Below are 22,789 nucleotides of genomic sequence, written 5' to 3'. Positions count from 1 at the left end.
CCTATTTGTCTCTTTCCTCCATCCTACCTCCATCAGGTAAAGTCCTCATTGGAAGGTGAGAAGGAGGCGACCGAGCAGATGAAGAAGGCGGTAGAGTCCACCTTGAGGGAGACGCAGGAGGAGAACGACGACCTTCGGCGGAAGATCCTTGGCCTAGAGACTCAGCTCAAGGAATACAGGCACTTTGCAGACAACTGGCAAGCGACAGAGGCCAGGCTGAAGGAGAAGATTGCCAAACTGGAGGTACCTTTACCTTCTGGCGGGGCAGGCGAAGATCACAAGGGAGAGGTTGGGGCAGTTTCTCGCAAGCCTCTTTATTTTCCCACCATGGCGGGGAACTGTATCCCAACCCAGACAAAAGTTTTCCATCACTGATCCCTTGGCCGCCAGTTTGCTTAGCCCCGGGACTTCTGCAAGACAGCCCTGAAGGCAGCCCTGTATAGGGAAGTTCTTAACGTTTGGTGTTTTGTTCTGCTTTTATATTTTGCTGAAAGCTGCCCATTTCGTCCAGCCCCCTGCAGTGCAGGAATATGAAGCTGTCCCATATGGGGTTTTATTTTTTGATTGTGTTCTGTGAACCGCCGTGGGAACCTCTGGGTATAGGGCGGTATATAAATTCAGTAAATAAAAATAATAAAAATAATATGGGGACTGAACTTGCAACATTGGCATTACCAGCCCTGTGCTCTAACCCATGGGTAGGCAAACTAAGGCCTGGGGGCCGGTTCCGACCCAATCGCCTTCTAAATCTGGCCCCCACGGAAGGTCTGGGAATCAGGAGTAGAATGTGTCCTTTTATTTGAAATGCATCTCTGGGTTATTTGTGGGGCCTGCCTGGTGTTTTTAAATGAGTAGAATGTGTCCTTTTATTTAAAATGCATCTCTGGGTTATTTGTGGGACATAGGAATTTGTTCATTTCCCCCCAAAAAATATAGTCCGGCCCCCCACAAGGTCTGAGGGACAGTGGACCGGCCCCCTGCTGAAAAAGTTTGCTGACCCCTGCCTAACCATCTGACCTATCCAGGCTGACTATTACCTTGGCTGTCAAATTTAATCCGTTCCAGGAGTCTGTTTGACTCCTGGAACCGTTCGAAAACCAAGGCGCGGCTTCCGATTGGCTGCAGGAGCTCCTTGCACTCAATCGGAAACCGCGCCAGACATTTGGCTTCCAAAAAAAATTCGCAAACTGGAACACTCACTTCCAGGTTTGCAGTGTTGGGGGAGCCGATTTGTTGGGGAGCCAAGCCGTTTGACAACCAAGGCACCGGGCTTTCTGAACTTTGGGTTCTCAGATGTTGTTGGACTACAATTCCTATCGTCCAGGATTCGGGATCAGGACGATCAGAGATTCCAGGAAAGTTGGAGTAAATTTATGGTGCATTTAAAGGATAATTGTAAAACTCTGAAAACACTGGCAGGATTGAAATAACTCCTACAGTGTAAAGATAAAGAGGTTTAGTATTAAAATACGCGATTTAAAAGAATAAGGGATGCATGTTGAAGGGAAGGAGGGAAGTCACAAGCTCGGCAGAGCTAAGAGTATATATGTGGTTTGATGTACAGTGGTACCTTGGGTTGCATACGCTTCAGATTACATACGCTTCAGGTTACACATTCCACTAACCCAGAAATAATGCTTCAGGTTAAGAACTTTGCTTCAGGATAAGAACAGAAATCGTGCTCTGGCGGCGCAGTGGCAGCAGGAGGCCCCATTAGCTAAAGTGGTGCTTCAGGTTAAGAACAGTTTCAGATTAAGTACAGACCTCTGGAACGAATTAAGTACTTAACCCGAGGTACCACTGTATTGTATAAAACTGCGTTAATAAAATAATAAAAATTTATTGGGGGGGAATACAATTCCCATCGTCCATAGCCAGCAGGGGCAGCAATCCAGGACGATGGGAGTGGTAGTCCAACAGCACCCGAGAACCCAAGGTTGAGAAAGTCTGCCTTAAACTGTAGGTGGACGGGGACCGATCCGAAGTGCCTGCGTTCTTAAGGAATAGGGACTTGAAGGAGCAGCTGCAGATCTCTTGCTCTGTGTACCGCCGCCGTCTCCCTTTTTTGACGGGAGTTCCTGCACTGTTGTCCCCCCGTTCCCAGTCCGACCGCAAGCAGATGGAGGAGTCTTTGGGGGACGCCACCGACCAGGAACAGGAGCTGCTTCTGGTGAAGCGGTCTCTGGAGAGCCGCCTGGAAGACGCCCAGAGGAGCCTCAACCGACTCTCCCGGGAGCACCAGGACCTGAGCACCTCTCTCCACGAGGAGCTGGCGCAGAAGGAGCAGCTCAAGCGCGCCAAGACCGAGCTGGAGGAGGAGAAGCGCCTGCTGGACAAGAGCGTCGGGAAGCTGACGAAGGAGGTGGGTGCCCCCCGGGCTGGCTGGCCGCTGCTAATTAACCAGCAAGCGTCTATAAAAATTATTCATGGCATGGAGAGCTTGGATTTCTCCCTCCTTTTTTTTTTTCATATAATATTTATTCAAATTTTAAAGGTTACAAAAAGAATCAAAAAAGAAAACAAAAACAGTACATAAAAGCAAATCACATCCAGGAAAAAGTAAAAGAGCGAAAACAGGAAAAAAAAAAAGTTGAAAATACATACAGTCAAAAAATCAAAAAGAAAAAAGAACAAGTCAAACCTTTACATATTTTCCTTTCTTTAACTTATTTCCTTGACTTCCTCACACCTCCCCTCTTTATATTCTAGTTCAGATAGGTATTTCAGCAAATCCTTCATCTTGTTTTTATCCTAATAATTTATCTTGATATCCTGTAATTTATTCTCTCTTTCACCAATTATCCAACAATTTTTACTTTATTTAATCTTATTTCTCATTAAAACTGATATATTTGAACTAATTCTCTAAAGACTTATAACCCTAGGTTTTCTCCCTCCTAAGACTAGAGCTCACGGGCATTCAGGGAAGCTGAACGTTGGAAGATTTTGGGGCTGTTGAAAGGAAGGATGACTTCATGCAGCTTGTTGTTAATCTGTGGAAATCCTTTCTGCAGGAGGCAATCAAGCCCACTAACCTTGTGTTTAGTCATTTAGTCGTGCCCGACTCTTCGTGACCCCATGGACCAGAGCACGCCAGGCACTCCTGTCTTCCACTGCCTCCCGCAGTTTGGTCAAACTCATGCTGGTAGCTTCAACAACACTGTCCCACCATCTCGTCCTCCGTTGTCCCCTTCTCCTTGTGCCCTCCATCTTTCCCAACATCAGGGTCTTTTCCAGGGAGTCTTCTCTTCTCATGAGGTGGCCAAAGTCTTGGAGCCTCAGCTTCAGGATCTGTCCTTCCAGTGAGCACTCAGGGCTGATTTCCTTCAGAATGGAGAGGTTGGATCTTCTTGCAGTCCATGGGACTCTCAAGAGTCTCCTCCAGCACCAGAATTCAAAAGCATCCATTCTTTGGCGATCAGCCTTCTTTATGGTCCAGCTCTCACTTCCATACATCACTAATGGGAAAACCAGAGCTTTAACTACACGGGCCTTTGTTGGCAAGGTGATGTCTCTACTTTTTCAGATGCTGTCTAGGTTTGTCATTGCTTTTCTCCCAAGAAGCAGGCGCCTTTTAATTTCGTGGCTGGCTTTAAAAGAGGATGAGAGACATCCATGGAGCAGGAGAGGGATATCAGTGGCTCTTGGCCACGATGGCTTCGCTCTGCCTCCACGGATGGAAGCCCCTTGTGAAATCCAGTTGCTGGAATCTGCAGGAGGGGAGCGTTGCTACCACGATCAGATCCCTCTTGTGGGTTTCCCTTGGGGGCATCTGGTTGGCTACTGTGAGAACAGGAGGCTGGACCAGATGGGCTATTGGCGGCTCTTAAGTTCTGCTTCCCCCCTTTTTTTTTTTTTTTTTGTAGAGGACCTGCCTAATTCTCTTTTTTTATTAGTTTTTTTTAACATATCATTTTCAACAATAATTAAACATACAGTGGTACCTCTGGATGCGAACGGGATCCGGTCCGGAGCCCCGTTTGCATCCTGAGTAGAATGTAAGACACGACTGCGCGTGCGTGGGTCACGTTTTGCCGCTTCAGTGCATGCGCATGACACCATTTTGAACATCTGCGCATGTGCGAGCGGCGAAACCCGGAAGTAATGCGCTCCGATACTTCTGGGTCTCCGCGGAGCGTAACTTGGAAATGCTCAACCTGAAGTAACCTGAGGTATGACTGTACTTTTACATCTTAAACAGTTTTTTTTTACTTCCATCAACCACATCTGAAAATTTTCCAATCTATTCACTTAATATACATTTCTTACTTTCACTATTACATTTAAATCTCATAAATAATATCTCTCTTCTTTCTCTTCTTTGCAATGGTTTGTATATTCCTCCTTACAAAACTTCTTGTAGTCCTACTAGTGTAATTTGTTGATTACAGTTGCTCTTCAAATAGTTCGTATATTTCTTCCAATCTTCTGTGAATCTCTGGTCCCGCAGGTTTTTTTTTATATATATATAAATGTTTATTAAGATTTTTTAAATACAAATGCAAAAATAATCAACAATATAGCATATATCATAACATATTTTCAAAACCTCTTTGGACTCCCTCACATCTCCCGCTCCCACTTACATCGTCTTAAATTTTAACCAGCAAATTATCATCTTATTTAAATTCTTAGGTCCTATTCTTTTAAACATAATCTAATCGTTCTCCAAATGATTTATATTTTCCTCGATCTACTTATCATCCTAATTCCATCTAGTTTAGTGGTGGTCAATTATTTGTGATCTAGCATCCTTCTTAACATTCAACCATCCCTGCATGGAAGATTGTGCCAGGGCCCTTCTTTGTCCAAAGCAGATACTCTACCACGGAGTTAGGGTCTCCAGGGTACCAGGCCTCATGGGCAGATGTAGAAAAGGATGGTTTAAAGAGTAAGCCCTGTTCACTTTGAAATTATCCCGTGAAGGCCCCATCGAAGCAAATGGCAGTCGCTCATGAGCACCAACTGGCTAGCGGCCGTGACCTCACCAGCCAACTGTCATGCTCTTGATTGGTTCCTGTCCTTTTTTGAGAAGGCTCTGCGCTCAGATTACTTCGAAGTGGGTTGTCCCCCAGGGGGGTTAAAGCTGCCTGTCCTCCTGGTATCCTTGATTTGATCGCTTTTACAGTGGATGCTCAGGTTGCGAATGTGATGCATGCGGGATGCACGTTTGCAACCCACGTCTACGCACACACGGATTGCGATTCAGGGCTTCTGTGCATGCGCAAAGCACGATCTAGTGCTTCTGCCGGATTACTTCTGGGTTTCGGTACTTACGAGTTTTGGCAGTCCGCAACCTGAAAAAACACAACCGGAAGCGGATGCAACATGAGGTATGGTTGCATATATTTAAACACGATACTTGGGACTCCTAAGGGACGCGGGTGGCGCTGTGGGTTAAACCACAGATCCTAGGACTTGCTGATCAGAAGGTTGGCGGTTCGAATCCCCGCGACGGGGTGAGCTCCCGTTGCTCGGTCCCTGCTCCTGCCAACCTAGCAGTTGGAAAGCATGTCAAAGTGCAAGTAGATCAATAGGTACCGCTCCGGCAGGAAGGTAAACGGCGTTTCCGTGCGCTGCTCTGGTTTGCCAGAAGCGGCTTAGTCCTGCTGGCCACATGACCCAGAAGCTGTACGCTGGCTCCCTTGGCCAGTAAAGCGAGATGAGCGCCACAACCCCGGAGTCGGACACGGCTGGACCTAATGGTCAGGGGACCCTTTACCTTTACCTTTTCTTGGGACTCCTATCAACACCCTCACCGAGGCACGGGCCTCCTCAGCTTTGGCAGGCCTGCAAAACCAATTCCTCGGTGTGTCTCTGCCTTGCCTTGCCTCACATTAGAGCTCTATGTGGACTGAATTCAGCTCCCTCTCAGGGTCTCTGCTGCAAAGCCGGCTGCCGCAGCACTGCAGGAGGGGGGTGGCGTTCGCTCCCAGCCGGCCATGAGAAGACAGCCAGATCATTCGGAACCAGGCCCTTGCTGCCAGCTCCCATTTTCTGCTGAGGTTTAAGGAGCTGACACGGGCGATCTGGCGGGGCTTTTAACAGAGCAGCAGGATTGTGACAGGGCCCGCGAGGGTGGACAAGGCGATGACAGGAGCAGCCAGCAGATGATGCCTTGGCCTTCGCTGGTCCTGAGAGGGAGCGACGCAGAATCTTGGTCAGGCTGTGCAGAGAGACGCCCAGAGACCCTGTATTTTGCGTGTGTGTTAGAGAGGACCTTAGATGCCCTACCACTGAGCTTTAGCTCTTCCACAGCTGTATAAACATGTATTAAAAATGCAAAATGCTGAGCTTCCCCATCTCTGCTCTGGTCAATTGGGGGAGCCAGCCATCCTCCCAGTTCTTGGAGACGGGGGGAAATTGGGAAGGGCCTTAACCGTCTTCCTGGTCCTTGGAGCCAGACTTAACTGTTGTTGTCGTTTAGTCGTGTCCGACTCTTCATGACCCCCTGGGCCAGAGCACGCCAGGCACTCCTGTCTTCCACTGCCTCCCGCAGTTTGGTAAAACTCATGCTGGTCTCTTCGAGAACACTGTCCCAGCATCTCGTCCTCTGTCGTCCCCTTCTCCTTGTGCCCTCCATCTTTCCCAACATCAGGGTCTTTTCCAGGGAGTCTTCTCTTCTCATGAAATGGCCAAAGTCTTGGAGCCTCAGCTTCAGGATCTGTCCTTCCAGTGAGCACTCAGGGCTGATTTCCTTCAGAATGGAGAGGTTGGATCTTCTTGCAGTCCATGGGACTCTCAAGAGTCTCCTCCAGCACCAGAATTCAAAAGCATCCATTCTTCGGTGATCAGCCGCCTTTATGGTCCATCTCTCACTTCCATACATCACTACTGGGAAAACCATGGCTTTAACTATATGGACCATTGTTGGCAAGGTGATGTCTCTGCTTTTTAAGATGCTGTCCAGGTTTGTCATTGCTTTTCTCCCAAGAAGCAAGCGTCTTTTAATTTCGTGGCTGCTGTCACCATCTGCAGTGATCATGGAGCCCAAGAAAGTAAAATCTCTCACTTAACTGGTCGTGATTAAAACATGGTTGCAAGAACCAATGATCCCTAGCTTTTGAACAAAATGCTTGTTCAACCCGGAGGTAGGCTGTATGAATTGTGCATTGCTTTGTAATGATTTGTTGGGTCTCTGGACCGTAATAAAGGTTGATGATGATTAAAACATCCTCCTTGAGGTTTCACCTGGAGTCCCTCTCCTCTCCTCCAGCTAGATCAGATGGCTCAGGAATCCCACAGCGCCCTGTCCAAGCTGCAGACTCAGCTGGAGGAATACAAGGAGAAGTCGCGCAAGGAGATCACAGACTCCCAGAAGCAGGCCAAGGACAGGAACACCGAGGTGGAGAAAATGCAGTACAACCTGGGGCGGTTGCAGGACGAGGTATGACGGGGTGGAAGAGGGCCCTGCTCCCCTTTTCTCTGCTTCCAAAATCAAAAGGCGAACACAATGCAAGGAAGGGGCTGTGGAATGAGCAGGGAGCTGCGAGACCCCAGAGGTAGCAGTGGACACTGGGCTAGGTGGGGCCAGTCGTCTCGGCCAGGTGAGCTGTCCGCGGCTGTCTTCCTCCTCTTTGGTCTCCATGAGACTCAGCAGGAAGAACAAGGATGGGGAGGAACTAGAGTTAGCTGGCTCCGCTTTTCATTGCCACTATAATATAATAATAATAATAATTTATTATATATACACCCTGCCCATCTGGCTGGGCTTCCCCAGCCACGCTGGGTGGCTTCCAACAGAACACTAAAATACAATAACCTATTAAACATTAAAAGCTTCCCTAAACAGGGTTGCCTTCAGATGTCTTCTGAAAGTCTGGTAGTTGTTCTTCTCTCTGACATCTGGTGGGAGGGCGTTCCACAGGCCGGGTGCCACCACCGAGAAGGCCCTCTGCTTGGTTCCCTGTAACTTGGCTTCTCACAGTGAGAGAACTGCCAGAAGGACGTCAGCACTGGACCTCAGTGTCCGGGCAGAACGATGGGGGTGGAGATGTTCCTTCAGGTATACTGGACCAAGGCTGTTTAGGGCTTTCATGGTCAGCACCAACACTTTGAATTGCGCTCTGAAATGTCCTGGGAGCCAGTGTAGGTCTTTCTAGGCCGGTGTTATGTGGTCTCGGCGGCCGCCCCCAGTCACCAGTCTAGCTGCCGCATTCTGGATTAATTGCAGTTTCCGGGTCACCTTCAAAGGTAGCCCCACGTAGAGCGCATTGCAGTAGTCCAAGCGGGAGATAAGCACGGGTTCTTCCTACTCTTTGGTCCCCGTGCCTTCCGCCCCACCTTTCCCAGTGGGTGCTGGATGGGCCTCTTGCCCTGATCCAGCATCCTTATTCACTCCCGATAGCTGGGGACAGAACCTCCCTGTGCAGGGGCAGTCTATCTCTGATGCTAGGGGAACGCACCGGAAGAGGGGGGCTGCCTCTTTCGTTCCCGCCTTGTGGGCTTCCGCTGAGACTGCCTCCGGTGGGAGAGTCAGTGTGGCTGTAGGGCAAGTGTGGATTTCAGCTCCCAGCAGCCCTACGTGGCAGCTAAGGATGATGGGAGATGTAGTCCAGCAACACCCAAGGGTCATGGGGGTTTCCCGCAAGTTCCAGGTTGGAGGCAGGGCCTGGGTTCGAATCTCTGACTCCTCCAGAAAGGCATGCTGGTCTACCTCCTCGCAAACCCGCTTCCGTTTCCCTCCCTTCCAGGTGATGCGTCTCAAGCAAGCCCTGCAGGATGCCCAAGCTGAGCGTGAGAACGCCGTCCTGGACAAGGAACTGCTGGCCCAGCGGCTCCACAACTTGGAGCAGGAGATGGAGTCCAAGCGGAGGTCGCAAGACGATCGATCCCGGCAAGTCAAGGCCCTGGAGGTTTGCATTTCCACCCTCCCCTGCCTTCCTCTTTCCTGAACTGAGAATCCCAGCAGACCTCCAGACCCGTGGCTCCAGCACACATTTAAAGCAGTGTGATGCATCTTCGTAAACAGCCTTTGGCTTCCCCCAAAGGATTCTGGGAGCTGTAGTTTGGCAAGGGTCCTGAGAATTGCTAGGAGACTCCTCCTGCCTCCATCTGGCTCCCAGAGGGGCTGAAGAATCGCTCCCCCTTCGCAGAGCACTCTGGGAATTGTAGGGGGATAGAAAACTGGAAACGAGGGAGGGTTGCTCTCCTTGTCAAAACAAGAAAAAATAGCAATTTTGTGCCTTCTGGCCTGGGTCCCCCATGCATGCAACACCTCCTAGCCAACAGCAGGAGGCAGCAGCGCTGCTTTCCAAAAAGTCTCTCTCTGTCCCCCATACAGCTGTTTGATTCATCTGTCTCTGCTACAAACACCCCACCCCCAGCAATTTTGGTAAAACCTGATAATTTTTGCATGTGCTTAAAAATAGCAACACAGCACAGATGTGTTTTCCGGCTCCTCCTGCTGCAACACATTTGCAAACACTGCATTTTTCCACATGAAGCCCCCCTTTTCTTTGTAAAACAACCATGGCAAAAACCTATTTCCCAAGTTTAAACAGTCAGAAATTAAACCAAGCGGTCTGATGGTTTTGTTTTTTCCCGATCAGAAGGTTGGCGGTTCGAATCCCCGCAATGACGGGGTGAGCTCCCATTGCTCGGTCCCTGCTCCTGCCAACCCAGCAGTTCGAAATCACGTCAAAGTGCAAGTAGATAAATAGGTACCGCTCCAGTGGGAAGGTAAATGGCGTTTCCGTGTGCTGCTCTGGTTCGCCAGAAGCGGCTTAGTCCTGCTGGCCACATGACCCGGAAGCTGTACTCCGGCTCCCTTGGCCAATAAAGCGAGATGAGCGCCGCAACCCCAGAGTCGGACACGGCTGGACCTAATGGTCAGCGGTCCCTTTACCTTTCCTCCAGGGAGCTCAAGGTGGCTTGTAGAATTCTTCCCTCTGCTGATGTTATCTTCCCAGCAGCCCTGTAATGACAGGCTGAGAGATTGCGGGTTGGCCCAAGGTCACCCAGCGAGAGCTTCGTGGCCGAGTGGGGATTTGTGGTAGTCCCACACTCTGGCCAGTGCATCCCACTAGCTAGAGGTAGTTAGGGTTGTAAGATTTATGACCTGGGAGACCAGGGTTCAAATCTCTGTCCACAGCCAGGAAGCTCACAGGAAGCTAATAAGAATAAGAATAAGAATAAGAATAATAATTTTTTATTTGTACCCTGGCTAGAGCTGGGCTCAGGGCGGCTAACACCAGTAAAATTACAATAAAAGCATAATAGGGGAGGAAAACCAATTTAAAATACAGTTTCAAATACAATTTAAAGATTGAGCTCCTTGGAGCAAAAGTTGGTATATAAATGAGATAATTATTATTAAAGTCAGGCTTTCCTTTCTTCTGGTCAGGGCTGGGTTTTCCCCCCTGCAAGCAACATTTTATTGTGGCCTTTTCCCACGCAGTTCCAGAGCTTCAGTGCCATTTCTGAAGCCAGCTCAATGCGCCGCCTTTATGTCATGGCCTGAATGATACCTGCACTCATGGGCAGGATAGCAGATAACGTATGATTAAACGCGTAAAATGGCTTTTCAGGACAAATCGAAACGCCTCGAAGTGGAGCTGGACGAGGAAAGGAACACGGTGGAACTCTTGACAGAGAGGATCAACCGCACGAGAGACCAGGTAGGGGAGATGGCGCCTGTCGACCTCTTGGCTGCTTGCAAAACGCGGGCTGCGTCTAAAGCAGCGTTGTGCCACTTTAAACCCCAAGGAATTCTGGGAAGTGTAGTTTGTTGAGGGTGCTGAGAGTTGTTAGAATATTCCAGGCATCCCCAATGTGCGGCCCTCCAGATGTTTTGGCCTACAACTCCCATGATCCCTAGCTAACAGGACCAGTGGTCAGGGATGATGGGAATTGTAGTCCAAAACATCTGGAGGACCGCAGGTTGGGGATGCCTGGAATATTCTAACAACTCTCAGCACCCTGAACAAACAAACTAGTTCGTCTGGTGGCTGGACTGAGATGGGCATAGCTGGCTGCAGGCTGCATCAGTGCACTGGGTTGGGATACTGCGGTGTACTACGGGACCGCCTCTCCTGGTATGTCCCACGGAGGACCTTGTGGTCTTCAAACAAAAACATCTTGGAGGTCCCGGGCCACAGGGAGGTTAGATTGGTCTCATCTAGGGCCAGGGCCTTTTCAGTACTGGCCCCGATCTGGTGGAACGCTCTGTCCCAAGAGACCAGGGCCCTGCGGGACTTGACCTCTTTCCGCAGAGCCTGCAAGACGGAGCTGTTCCGCCTGGCCTTTGGCCAAGGCACAGCCTGACCCCCTCCTTCGGTAATACACATAGAACTCTAGCCCAGTGGTTGCCATCAATTTGATTTTGAATTGATTTTAGAATGAATTGGTTTTAGAATGCATTTCAATCAATTGATTGTGATTTTATGGAAACGCTGTTACTTTTATTATTGTTAGCTGTTCTGAGCCCGGTTTCGGCTGGGGAGGGCGGGATATAAATAAAATTATTATTCTTATTCTTATTGTTGTTGTTGTTGTTGTTGTCTGACGCAGCCAGGGTGCTCTGCTGACAACACTGTCTCCTTTCTCTGTTTCCCTCCAGATCGACCAGCTGCGGGCCGAACTCCTTCAAGAGCGCTCCGTGCGACAGGACCTGGAGTGCGATAAGATCTCACTGGAAAGACAGGTGAGGCTGCCATCGGCGTGTTCGGTCAGGTCTGCACCTTCTCTTTGCTGACTCAGCGATCCTCCTGTTGCCACCGCGTATGATTTTAAAGTGATGCAGATAATAACTGGCTGATTCTGCTCCCCCACCACCCAGAGGACGGAGAGTCCACAACTTCCTGAAGGAGCCTGTTCCACTGCCAAACAGCTCTTGCTGCCAGATAGTTCCTCCTGATGTTTAGATGGAATCTCCTTTCTTGGAACTTGAAGCCATGGATTCGAGTCCTACCCTCCAGGAGCAGGAGAAAACAAGCTTGCTCCATCTTCCATGTGACAGCCCTTGAGAAATTTGAAGGTGGCCCTCATATCTCCTCTCAGTCTCCTCTTTTCCAGGCTTAAATGTACCCAGCTCCTTCAACCATTCCTCATCAGGCATGGTTTCCAGGCCCTTGATCATCTTGGTTGCCCAGCTTGTCAACATCCTTCTTAAATTGTGGTGCCCAGAATTGGACACAGGATTCCAGGTGTGCTCTGACCAAGGCAGAATGTTGTTGTTGTTTAGTCGTGTCCGCCTCTTCGTGACCCCCTGGACCAGAGCACGCCAGACACTCCTGTCTTCCACTGCCTCCCTCATGCTGGTAGCTTCGAGAACACTGTCCCACCATCTCGTCCTCTGTCATCCCCTTCTCCTTGCGCCCTCCATCTTTCCCAGCATCAGGGTCTTTTCCAGGGAGTCTTCTCTCCTCATGAGGTGGCCAAAGTCTTGGAGCCTCAGCTTCAGGATCTGTCCTTCCAGTGAGCACTCAGGGCTGATTGCCTTCAGAATGTAGAGGTTTGATCTTCTTGCAGTCCATGGGACTCTCAAGAGTCTCCTCCAGCACCAGAATTCAAAAGCATCCATTCTTCGGCGATCAGCCTTCTTTATGGTCCAGCTCTCACTTCCATACATCACAACTGTGGGGACTATTACATGCCCTAATCTGGACTCCAGACCTCTGTTGATGCAGCCTAGAATAGCATTGGCATTTTTTGCTGCTGCATCACACGGTTGACTCATGTTAAGCTTGTGATCTACTTAGACCCCCAGAAGCTTATAATGGTGGTGTCTTGGGGCTAGTTTATTTATTGATTTTTATTTTAAAGTCCGGAGTCTTTTTATCTAGCCCCTGTCTCACCCAAAGATGATATTTCGGCTACTGTTGCTTCTGTTTCTAATCCTTCTGAGTCCCAAGTTCACACCAGAAACAGAGAATGCTTTGGCTCCCCCTTCAAATAATTTTGGCAGTGCCAGATGGTGGAAGGGAGATAAAATCCAAACTAAATTGGAATGGCAGGTGAAGTTCTTTGAATATGTAGAATTGGCAAAGATGACAGGGGAAATTAGGAATCAAACAAACCAAGAGTTTAATAAAGAAAGGGACTTATTCAAATTATATTGTTCTCAGATAAGATCTCTGACATCTTTTGAATAACTTCTGCAATGATATATTCCACCATGAATACAAACAATTAACGATAAGTTAAAAAATATGCAGTCAACAAGGTAATAATGGACCCATATTGAGGATTAGGGAAGTCACAATTTATGGAATAATTTTATGAATTGTATGTGAGGTGATTTGCTTTTTTTTTTTTTTTTTGTTCTTTTGCGGTGGAGGGATTTAATACTTAAAATAAAGATGAGAATTCAAAAATAAAATAAAATTGGCAGCTGTGGTTTGCTAGGAGGCCCCTCTCTCCCTATTCCCTCTCACAGAGCTGAAATTCCCAGAGTGGTGTAATATTGCCCCCCAACTGGCATTCGGACGGTGGGGGGTGGTGTTTCAGGCTCTGTTCGAAGCAGTTGTTGTTCGGAAGCGGGTTTCGACCTGGAAACTTCCCCAGCAGTCTCTTTCCCCACCAGATCTGCCTTCTGCATCTGCAGGAGCCCTGCCTGTCTGGGCTTGTAGCAGTTGGGGGCGTGGGGGGGTGACGAGACGGGTTATGTAATTTGCACCATTTCAAAATCCAACCCCCACGAGACATTTCAATAAACGAGCCGCTGTTGCTGTGCAATTAACGAGGGCGAAAACAGCCCAGGCGACACTCTGCTTGGACGCCGGCCACGTGCGGCTCAGAGCGTTCCCTGTAGAGACCTTTATTGTAGAATTGCATAGCTGGAAGGTACCCCACAAGGTCATTCAGACCAACCCCCTGCAATTGTCCTTTGCAAACAGACTTTCCTCTTGTATTATCACCCTCTCCCAGGCCCCCAGGTTCACGAGAAGCTGAGCTACGTCTTGCCTCTTGCCTGTGTGTGTGTGTGTGTGTGAGAGAGAGAGAGAGAGAGAAACCTGCTTCTTTCAACAGGGATGGGGCTAGAACATCTGCGATCCTCTGGGCGCCGCCGGACTACAACTCCCAGCAACCCCAGTGGCTGCTGGGAGTTGGAGCCCTGGAGAGCCACAAATTTTAGACTGGCCAACGTGCCATACATTCAGAGCACATTCTTTCCACCCAGAGAATCCTGGGAACTTGCAAAGCTACAGTTCCCAGAACCCTCAAACTATAGTTCCCAACATTCCTTTTTGCGGGACGGGGCGGGGGGGAATGGAAGCTTTCTTACAGCGCTGAAAACCAGCCGTTGTGGGATGGCTCTTGTTTGTTTTTAAAGCAATAGATCAGAAGCTTTCTTGCATAAACTTCTACTCGGCTCTGGGTTGTATGGGAAGAGACCTGCAGCCGTAGGATTTTATAGCGTTAGTCATGCTCTGAGGAGGCCCATTGACATTAATAGACATGAGTCACTCAACCCATTAGTTTCAAATGGGTCTACTCTTGTGTATGACTAATATTGCCTGCAGAATCATAGAATTGTGCAGTTGGAAGAAACCTTAAGAATCATCTAGTCTAGTCCAATCCAGGAATCGCAGCTTACCATGCAAAGAGTTTTGTTTTTAAGTTGGTGCATTTGAGCCAAAGTATGGAAAAGTTGCAAGGGACGTGGGTGGCGCTGTGGGTTAAACCACAGAGCCTAGGACTTGCCGATCAGAAGGTCAGCGGTTTGAATCTCCGCAATGGGGTGAGCTCCCGTTGCTCAGTCCCTCCTCCTGCCAACCTAATAGTTTGAAAGTAAGTGCAAGTAGATAAATAGGTACCGCTCAGGCAGGAAGGTAAGCGGCGTTTCCGTGCGCTGCACTGGTTCGCCAGAAGCGGCTTAGTCCTGCTGGCCACATGACCCGGAAGCTGTCTGCGGACAAACACCAGCTCCCTCGGCCAATAAAGCAAGATGAGCGCCGCAACCCCAGAGTCGGTCACGACTGGACCTAATGGTCAGGGGTCCCTTTACCTTTACCTTTTATGAAAAAGTTGCAAGGGGTGCGGCTGGGTGCTTCCGATCCCTTTCCTTCCCAGGAATTTTACAGGATTTTTAAATTGCATTTATTAAACCACCCCCCTCACACCGAGAGATCCGTGGATGGTGGGAACACAGTGATGAACTTAAGTGACATCAGTTAAAACCACATTAGATAGTAAAAAGCAAATTGGTGGCAGGCGTCGCATCCTCTGAGCTTCCTTCCCCACCCTTTATGAGAGTCCCAGGGGCCAAGGAAAGGGGTTTGGGGGCCACATTCACACCTGGGCCTTTTAAAAAAGACATTGCAGGGGGGTTTGGCCAGAATTCCTCCAGACTCTATAATTCTGCTATTCTATGTGAGGAATAAAACTGAATTTGGGGAGCAAGGAAGGGGATATTTGAGCCTGTTCCTCGCCTCTCCATTTTCTCGCACTCGGTGCCCTCCTCACCACAGATGTTCTTCGTCCCCAGGGAAGGAAGACAAGCGCGAGAACAGGCTCGTGCCTCGTTTGGCCCTTAATTGGGCCAAATGACCAAATGCTTACTAATTAACGCATTACATTACTCCTAGTTTTAAGCAGCAACAGAACCGGTTTGTTTCGAAACATTGCAGAGCAGTGAGCAAGCCTCTGAGCTCAGCAGAGCGCTTCTTCATTTCTGGATGTTCATTATATATATTTTTTATAATATTTTAAAATAATTTTAACATATAAATTATAAAATGTACCACAAAACTTATCACTTATACAATCTTTTTAGACTTCCATCAGCACCTCTGATGATCCACCATTTTAACCACTTCTTATGCATTTCTTAACTTTATATTGCCTTTACATGTCTTAACAAATCATCCTTCCCCTTCTCCATTTTTACAATTCTTCTAATAATACTCCTCACAAAACTTCTTGCAACCCTACAAACGTCGTCTGTTCTTCACAGTTACTTTTCAAATAGTCCGTAAATTTACTCCAGTCTTCCGTGAATTTCTGGTCTCGCCGGTTTCGAATCCTTTCTGTTAGTTTATCTAATTCTGCATAGTCAATTAACTTCATCCTCCATTCTTCAATTGTCGGTAATTCTTCTTGCTTCCATTTTTGGGCCAGTAATATTCTTGCTGCTGTTATTGCATATAAAAAGAGCTTACATTCCTTTCTATTTATGTCACTCCCCACAATGCCCAATAAAAATGCTTCTGGTTTCTTTATAAATGTATATTTCAACATTTTTTTCAACTCATTATATATCATCTCCCAGAAGCATTTCACCTTTTTACATTCCCACCACATGTGATAAAATGTTCATTATAAACGGAAAGGGAGAGATCGCCTGGAGAGGCGTTCTGTGGAACAGGGAAGCTTGCCTGCTGCGGTGTCGATTTTTGCAGTGCGTCCTCATTTCACTGCACTTAATTTAGGATTATTATTCATATTACCATTTCCCTAGTAGTCCAGCCTGCCTGCCTGCTATCCTTTTGCACCAGCCTTGGAGTTTTGGCACAAAACTCAGGTTGCTTTGAGGCCTGAAAGAAAACCTCTTTCCGATAGGCCTCTGCGTGTTTCTCGGCCTCCATGAGGACTAGCCTCTTTCTTCTTCCCCTTTTGTTTTGTTTAAACGAAAACCGGATTTCTAAGGGATTTGGCAGAGGTCTCTGTGGGCTGGCGCTTCCCTGTCTGTGCTACTGTTTGGGAGCTGTGGCCCAAAACATGTCTGAACACAGATGAGAGAGAACAGGAGCTCTTTTTTTGCATTCCTCTCTCTCTTTCATAAAGAAAAGCAGCAAAACCGGGCCTCCCACCATCACCCAACTTGGCTGCACTGCAAAGCAAGGGGAAAGCAATTATTACTGTTATGTAACTCTGCTAATCAAAATTCCTGCTTTCTGAAGCGGGGAGGGGAATTTTGTTCAGCCCGGCCCGGGACGTTACATAACCCTGTGCAGCCGGAGTTTGTGTGTTTTTGTGTGTGTGTGTGTGTTTCTGTGTTTGCTCTCCATCTTGTTGCTGATAACCCCAAGTTGCTGACTCAGCCAGAAGCCACCTGCAAGAGGCTTCCCCCCCCCCCAATTTTTTAATTGATTTTCACATTTATCACGTAAAAAGAAAAACCTTACAAAAACACACAACAAAAAATAGCACAAAGAAAAATTATTACTTCAAATTCCTAATTTCATTACATTAATAACTGACTTCCTCAAATCCCCTCTAACTGAATTTTATTATATCACCTGTTTAGCAGTTCTCCAAATTCTTACTTCCAATAATATTAACTTCTTTCATTTAACTTCTTCTCCTTTATTAATATTGAAATCCAAAATAATTACTAACACATATTCTTATTCTACCCCTAAGCCTATTTGTTACTTCCAGGAATTTTCTATTTATCTTACATTACAATATTTTGCTAGATATTCTTTGAATTTCTTCCAGTCCTCTTATGTCACCTCTTCTTTCTGGTCGCGGATTCTTCCAGTCAGATCGGCCAGCTCCGGAAAGTCCAACATCTTCATCTGCCATTCTTCTACTGTTGGTATCTCTTGCGATTTCCAGTTTTTGGCTGGTAAAAGTCTTGCCGCTGTGGCGGCATACGAAAACAACCTACTATCTTTTGGGGGCAATTCCAGTCCTATTATTCCAAGTAGAAAGGCTTCTGGTTTCTTAATCCTGCAAGAGGCTTTTAATGAAAGTATTGGTCCAATGAAGATCAGAGCGCTGTTCTCTCCAGTCCTTTTCTGCCTCAGTTTCCCCATGCACGCAAAGACCTTCTGAAAGGCTGGTGCCCTCATCTCAAAAAGGATATTGTAGAGAGTATTTTGTCAGAGCAAAGGTGGCAACCCTAGCCACAGAAGTCCCTTCCAGATTGTTATGTACAGTGGTGCCTCGTAAGACGAAAAGAATCCGTTCCGCGAGTCTCTTCGTCTTGCGGTTTTTTCGTCTTGCGAAGCAAGCCCATTAGCGGATTAGCACTATTCGTGGCTTAGCGGATCAGCTGATAAGCGGCTTAGCGGCTTAGAAAAAGGGGGGGGAGGGGAAAAAACCCCGCAGGAACTCGCAAGACATTTTCGTCTTGCGAAGCAAGCCCATAGGAAATTCATTTTGCGAAGCACCTCCAAAACGGAAAACCCTTTCGTCTAGCGGGTTTTCCGTCTTGCGAGGCGTTCGTCTTGCGGGGCACCACTGTACTGAAGTTCTCACCCTGGGCCAGCAGGGGGATACTGTAGATAGTTTTCACTCAGGTCCACATATGCAAATAAGGGATTGAAAGTGACGTTCAGTGATTGGATAGTTACAAAAAATGGTTACTGTTGCGTTCTAGTGGAGCTCTATATAAGCTGGCTGGCTGAACCCTTCAGTTCAGTTCTGTCCTGGCCTGTGAATAAACAAGAGCTGTTTGAAGAATCACTGTGTCGTCTCATATGTTCACCCACAACTTAACACAGGTCATGCAGGAACTTGTCCCCGGCCGCTGGTCATTTCCCCTCTAAACCTCCCCGCTTCCAAATCTCTCTTTCCAGAACAAAGACTTGAAAAGCCGCCTGGCCAGCAGCGAGGTCCTCCAGAAGCCCAGCGCCAACGTCTCCCAGCTGGAATCGCACATTCAAGAGCTTCAGGACAAACTCCAGGCTGAAGAGAGGTAAGTCGTGGAGAGGCAGTGTGGGGTAGTGGTCAGAGTGTCATGGGGGAAACCGGGGTTCAGGTACCCTGCTCAGTAATTAATAATAATAATAATAATAATAATAATAATAATAATAATAATTAATAATATTTATATCCCGCCCTTCCTGGTTCAAAAACTGGGCTCAGGGCGGCTAACAACAAATTTAAAACACTTAGTTAAAAAACAGCATAAAATACAGTATAAAAACATGAATAACAATAAAAATAAAAAATCAATTAGATAATCCCCAGGGCTAGCTGGCTGAATTGGTCCTACTTGGGCCAGCAAGGTGGTCAGGGGAGAATTAGCTGTGGGGTCTCAGATGACATCTGATGGGAGGGCCTTCCACAGGGTGGGCGCCACCACCAAGAAGGCCCTCTGCCTGGTTCCCTGTAACTTGGCTTCTCGCAGTGAGGGAACCGCCAGAAGGCCCTCGGTGCTGGACCTCAGCGTCCGGGCTGAACGATGGGGGTGGAGACGCTCCTTCGGGGATACTGGGCTGAGGCCGTTTAGGGCTTTCAAGGTCAGCACCAACACTTTGAATTGTGCCCAGAAACGTACTGGGAGCCAATGTAGGTCTTTCAAGACCGGTGTTACGTGGTCCCAGCGGCCACTCCCAGTCCCCAGTCTGGCTGCTGCATTCTGGATTAGTTGCAGTTTCCGGGTCACCTTCAAAGGTAGCCCCATGTAGAGCGCATTGCAGTAGTCCAAGCGGGAGATAACCAGAGCATGTGCTGCTCTGGCCAGACAGTGTGCAGGCAGGGAGGGTCTCATCCTGCGTACCAGATGGAGCTGGTAGACAGCTGCCCTGGACGCAGAATTAACCTGCACCTCCATGGACTGCTGTAAGTCCAGAATGACTCCCAGGCTGCGCACCTGGTCCTTCAGGGGCACAGTTACCCCATTCAGGACCAGGGAGGCCCCCACACCCTGTTCCCCCCAAAACAGTCCTTCTGTCTTGTCAGGATTCAACCTCAATCTGTTAGCCGCCATCCATCCTCCAACTGCTTCCAGACACACACACAGGACCTTCACTGGTTCTGATTTAAAAGAGAGGTAGAAGCTGATGGGAGTTGTAGTTCAGCGACACCGCGAGGACCAAAGTTTCCCCCCCTTCTTCCATTGTTGTTGTTGTTTAGTCGTTTAGTTGTGCCCCACTCTTCATGACCCCATGGACCAGAGCACGCCAGGCCCTCCTGTCTTCCACTGCCTCCCTCATGCTGGTCGCTTCGAGAACACTGTCCCGCCATCTCGTCCTCTGTCGCCCCCTTCTCCTTGTGCCCCCCATCTTTCCCAACATCAGGGTCTTTTCCAGGGAGTCTTCTCTTCTCATGAGGTGGCCAAAGTCTTGGAGCCTCAGCTTCAGGATCTGTCCTTCCAGTGAGCACTCAGGGCTGATTTCCTTCAGAATGGAGAGGTTTGATTTTCTTGCAGTCCATGGGACTCTCAAGAGTCTCCTCCAGCACCAGAATTCACCTCCATGTTTTGCTGGAAATGTCACTTGCCTGAAGCCCTGGACAGCCGCTGCCGCTCAGTGCAGGCAGTGCTGAGCTCAGTGGTCGGACTCTTCCGAAATCAGCTCCCCCCTTTTCCTTCCCTGTCGCCACAGGGAGAAGAGCGTCCTGGTCTCCTCGAACCGCAAGCTGGAGCGGAAGGTCAAGGAGCTGACCATCCAGATCGATGATGAGAGGCAGCATGTCAACGACCAGAAGGACCAGGTGAGCTGGGGGTGGGCAGGGGAGCTCAGAAGACCCCCAAAGGCATCTCCAGACAGGGCTGTAGAAAGATGTCCCTTTCTGAAATCTTGGACCACCACAGCCCGCCTTTGTGGTGTGTTTTTTCAAAAAATATTTTTATTAGACCATTTCAGCATAACAAATTATCAATCCAAATATTCAATTACATTATTTTCTCCCCTCTCTGGTTTCTTTGCACATATTGTTCTCTGCATATTATAAAATTGTCCCTATCCTTGCCTTATCTATCATGTATTCAAGTAATAAATTTGTGGCTGTTTATTCAAAACCTGCCAAGGAGTCCAAATCTTTTTGTTGTCTTTTTAGATAATTTGTAAAAAGTTCTTCCTTGAAGTCACGATTGTCCTTTGTATGTCAATTTGGCCCATTCCGCATAGCTGATCAGTTTTTCTCGCCACTGTTCTTTCGTTGGGATTTCCTCATTCTTCCATCTCCTTGTGCTAACAAGGCTCCTGCTGCTGTTGTAGCATACATAAATAAGTTATTTATTTTTCTTGGCAGGTCTTGTCCTACAGTCCCTAACAAAAATGCTTCTGGTTTTTTTTTTACAAATGTCATTTTAAACATTTTTTTTTTCAGTTTGTTATAAATCATTTCCCAAAATTTTTTAACTTCTCTGCATTCCCACCACATATGATAAAAAGTACCTTCTTTTTCTTTACGTCTCCAGCATATATTTGACCTGGTTTTGTACATTTTTGCTATTTGTACTGGTGTGATATGTTAGGATATTTCCGCTCCACCTTAAAAGGGAGCAGGCTTTGTGAGTCACAGAGTCTGTGTATTTCCTGTTCACAGGAAGTTTGTTTTGTCTTTGCTTTCGTTTCTCTCTCTCTGCCTGAGACATTGAAGCAGGCAGTCATGTTTTCTTTGTTCTGACCAACGCTGAATAAAGTTGTAAATAATGCTCTCCTGCGTGCATCTTTCGCTGTGCGAATTCTGCTGATAGAGCGTGCATCAGCTCTGGAATGTGGCAAGCTATTTCTGGAGCTCGTGTCGCTAATTGAATGATACTGCGTGTCTACGGGAGGCTGATGGATCGCAACGGAGACGATGTGGGGTCATGATGGACTCTGTCTTCCCTGGCAGTATCCCAACAAGATATACCATCTATACATCATTTTCATGTAGTTTTCTTTCAAGCCTTTGGAGCCAGGTGGACCTGAGAGCCTGGCTCTGTTTGAGGCAGCTTCCTCTGCTTAAAACCAGAACCTTGAGGACTAGACCCTTACTTTTACTTTTACAGGGAGGGCCCAAGATTGCGGGGTATAGAGCTTTGCACACAAATAGCCCCAGCTTCATCTTCTGCAACTGAGTGCTTTTTGCCTGGTTGCCACTTATTTATCTTTTTCCTGCTGGATTGTTAAACCAAACGCTAAAATCGTTGATTTGAAATGCTATTAAAAATTGGTGTTAAAAGTATTACTGAAATCAACTCTAGCTGAGAAAGAGATAAAACATGCAGCTTCTCCGTGTCTAGATAGGCTTGCCTTTTTTTTTTAAAAAAAAAAATATTTTTATTAGGTTTTACAACAAATTTTAACATATTCACTACTGATAATATAATCACAAACTAAGTTTCAAAACTTAAACAAAAATGTTTCAAGGGGACGCTGAAAAGAGTTCAGCGAAAATAATATTAATAATTATGATGATTTTTTAAAAAAGAGTTCAGTGAAGGCTGCCTCCTTGGTGTCCATTGGCAGGGAGTTCCAAAGGACAGGTTCTGCTGCACTGGAAGGTTTAAAGGGGAAAGACCCTGCTGTATGATGATTCCACTCCTTACGGGGGGGGGGGGGAGTTAAATTAGCCAGCATGTATTTATGAGGTCTCCGCTGGGCCCTTCAGTTGCCAGGGCATCCCAGATCTCCCTGCTGCTACCCCTGAGTCAAACTGAGCAGGCCTTCCTTCCTTCCTCCCATAGCTAAGCCTGAGGGTCAAGGCGTTGAAGAGGCAAGTGGACGAGGCAGAAGAGGAGATCGAGCGGCTGGAAGCTGCACGCAAGAAGGCCCTGCGGGAGCTGGAGGAGCAGCACGAGACCAATGAGCAGCTCCAGAGCCGCGTGAAGTCCCTGGAGAAGGACCTCTGGTAAGGAGGGCGGACCCTTTGTGGGTCCTGAGGAAATGGGTCTTGGTCTGCCCTGCAGAGGACCTTAAGGTCCATGAAGAACCATAGCTTAGAGGTCCCGGGCCCTAAGGAAGTCAGACTATCCTCCCCCAGGGCCAGGGCCTTCTCAGTGATGGCTCCGACCTGGTGCAATGCTCTGTCCCATGAGACCAGGGCCCTGCAGGATTTAACCTCCTTCCGTTGGGCCTGTAAGACAGAGCTATTCCACCTAGCTTTTAATTTGAATTCAGCCTGATCTTTTATTTCCCTTCTCTTCCCTCCCCCTCCCCTTTTATGGAGATCACCCGCTCTG

At 47.8% G+C, this 22,789-nt stretch overlaps 1 protein-coding gene across 2 annotated transcripts in view; it reads left to right on the top strand.

Annotated features, from left to right (window-relative positions):
• Positions 1-22,789, top strand: part of CGN (cingulin) — a 56,688-nt gene that overhangs the window by 28,622 nt on the left and 5,277 nt on the right. For both annotated transcript variants that reach the window (XM_079957898.1, XM_079957899.1), the window contains exons 12-20: positions 37-243; positions 2,105-2,362; positions 7,217-7,387; positions 8,694-8,855; positions 10,530-10,619; positions 11,561-11,644; positions 18,471-18,589; positions 20,223-20,331; positions 22,295-22,458. In XM_079957898.1, coding sequence (XP_079814024.1) covers positions 37-243; positions 2,105-2,362; positions 7,217-7,387; positions 8,694-8,855; positions 10,530-10,619; positions 11,561-11,644; positions 18,471-18,589; positions 20,223-20,331; positions 22,295-22,458 — 1,364 coding nt within the window. The remainder of the gene's footprint in view (positions 1-36; positions 244-2,104; positions 2,363-7,216; positions 7,388-8,693; positions 8,856-10,529; positions 10,620-11,560; positions 11,645-18,470; positions 18,590-20,222; positions 20,332-22,294; positions 22,459-22,789) is intronic.

Source organism: Podarcis cretensis (assembly GCF_951804945.1).
Source record: "Podarcis cretensis genome assembly, chromosome: 16".
NCBI classification, from domain to species: Eukaryota; Metazoa; Chordata; class Lepidosauria; order Squamata; family Lacertidae; genus Podarcis; species Podarcis cretensis.
This window is presented reverse-complemented; position numbering and strand designations above follow the sequence as displayed.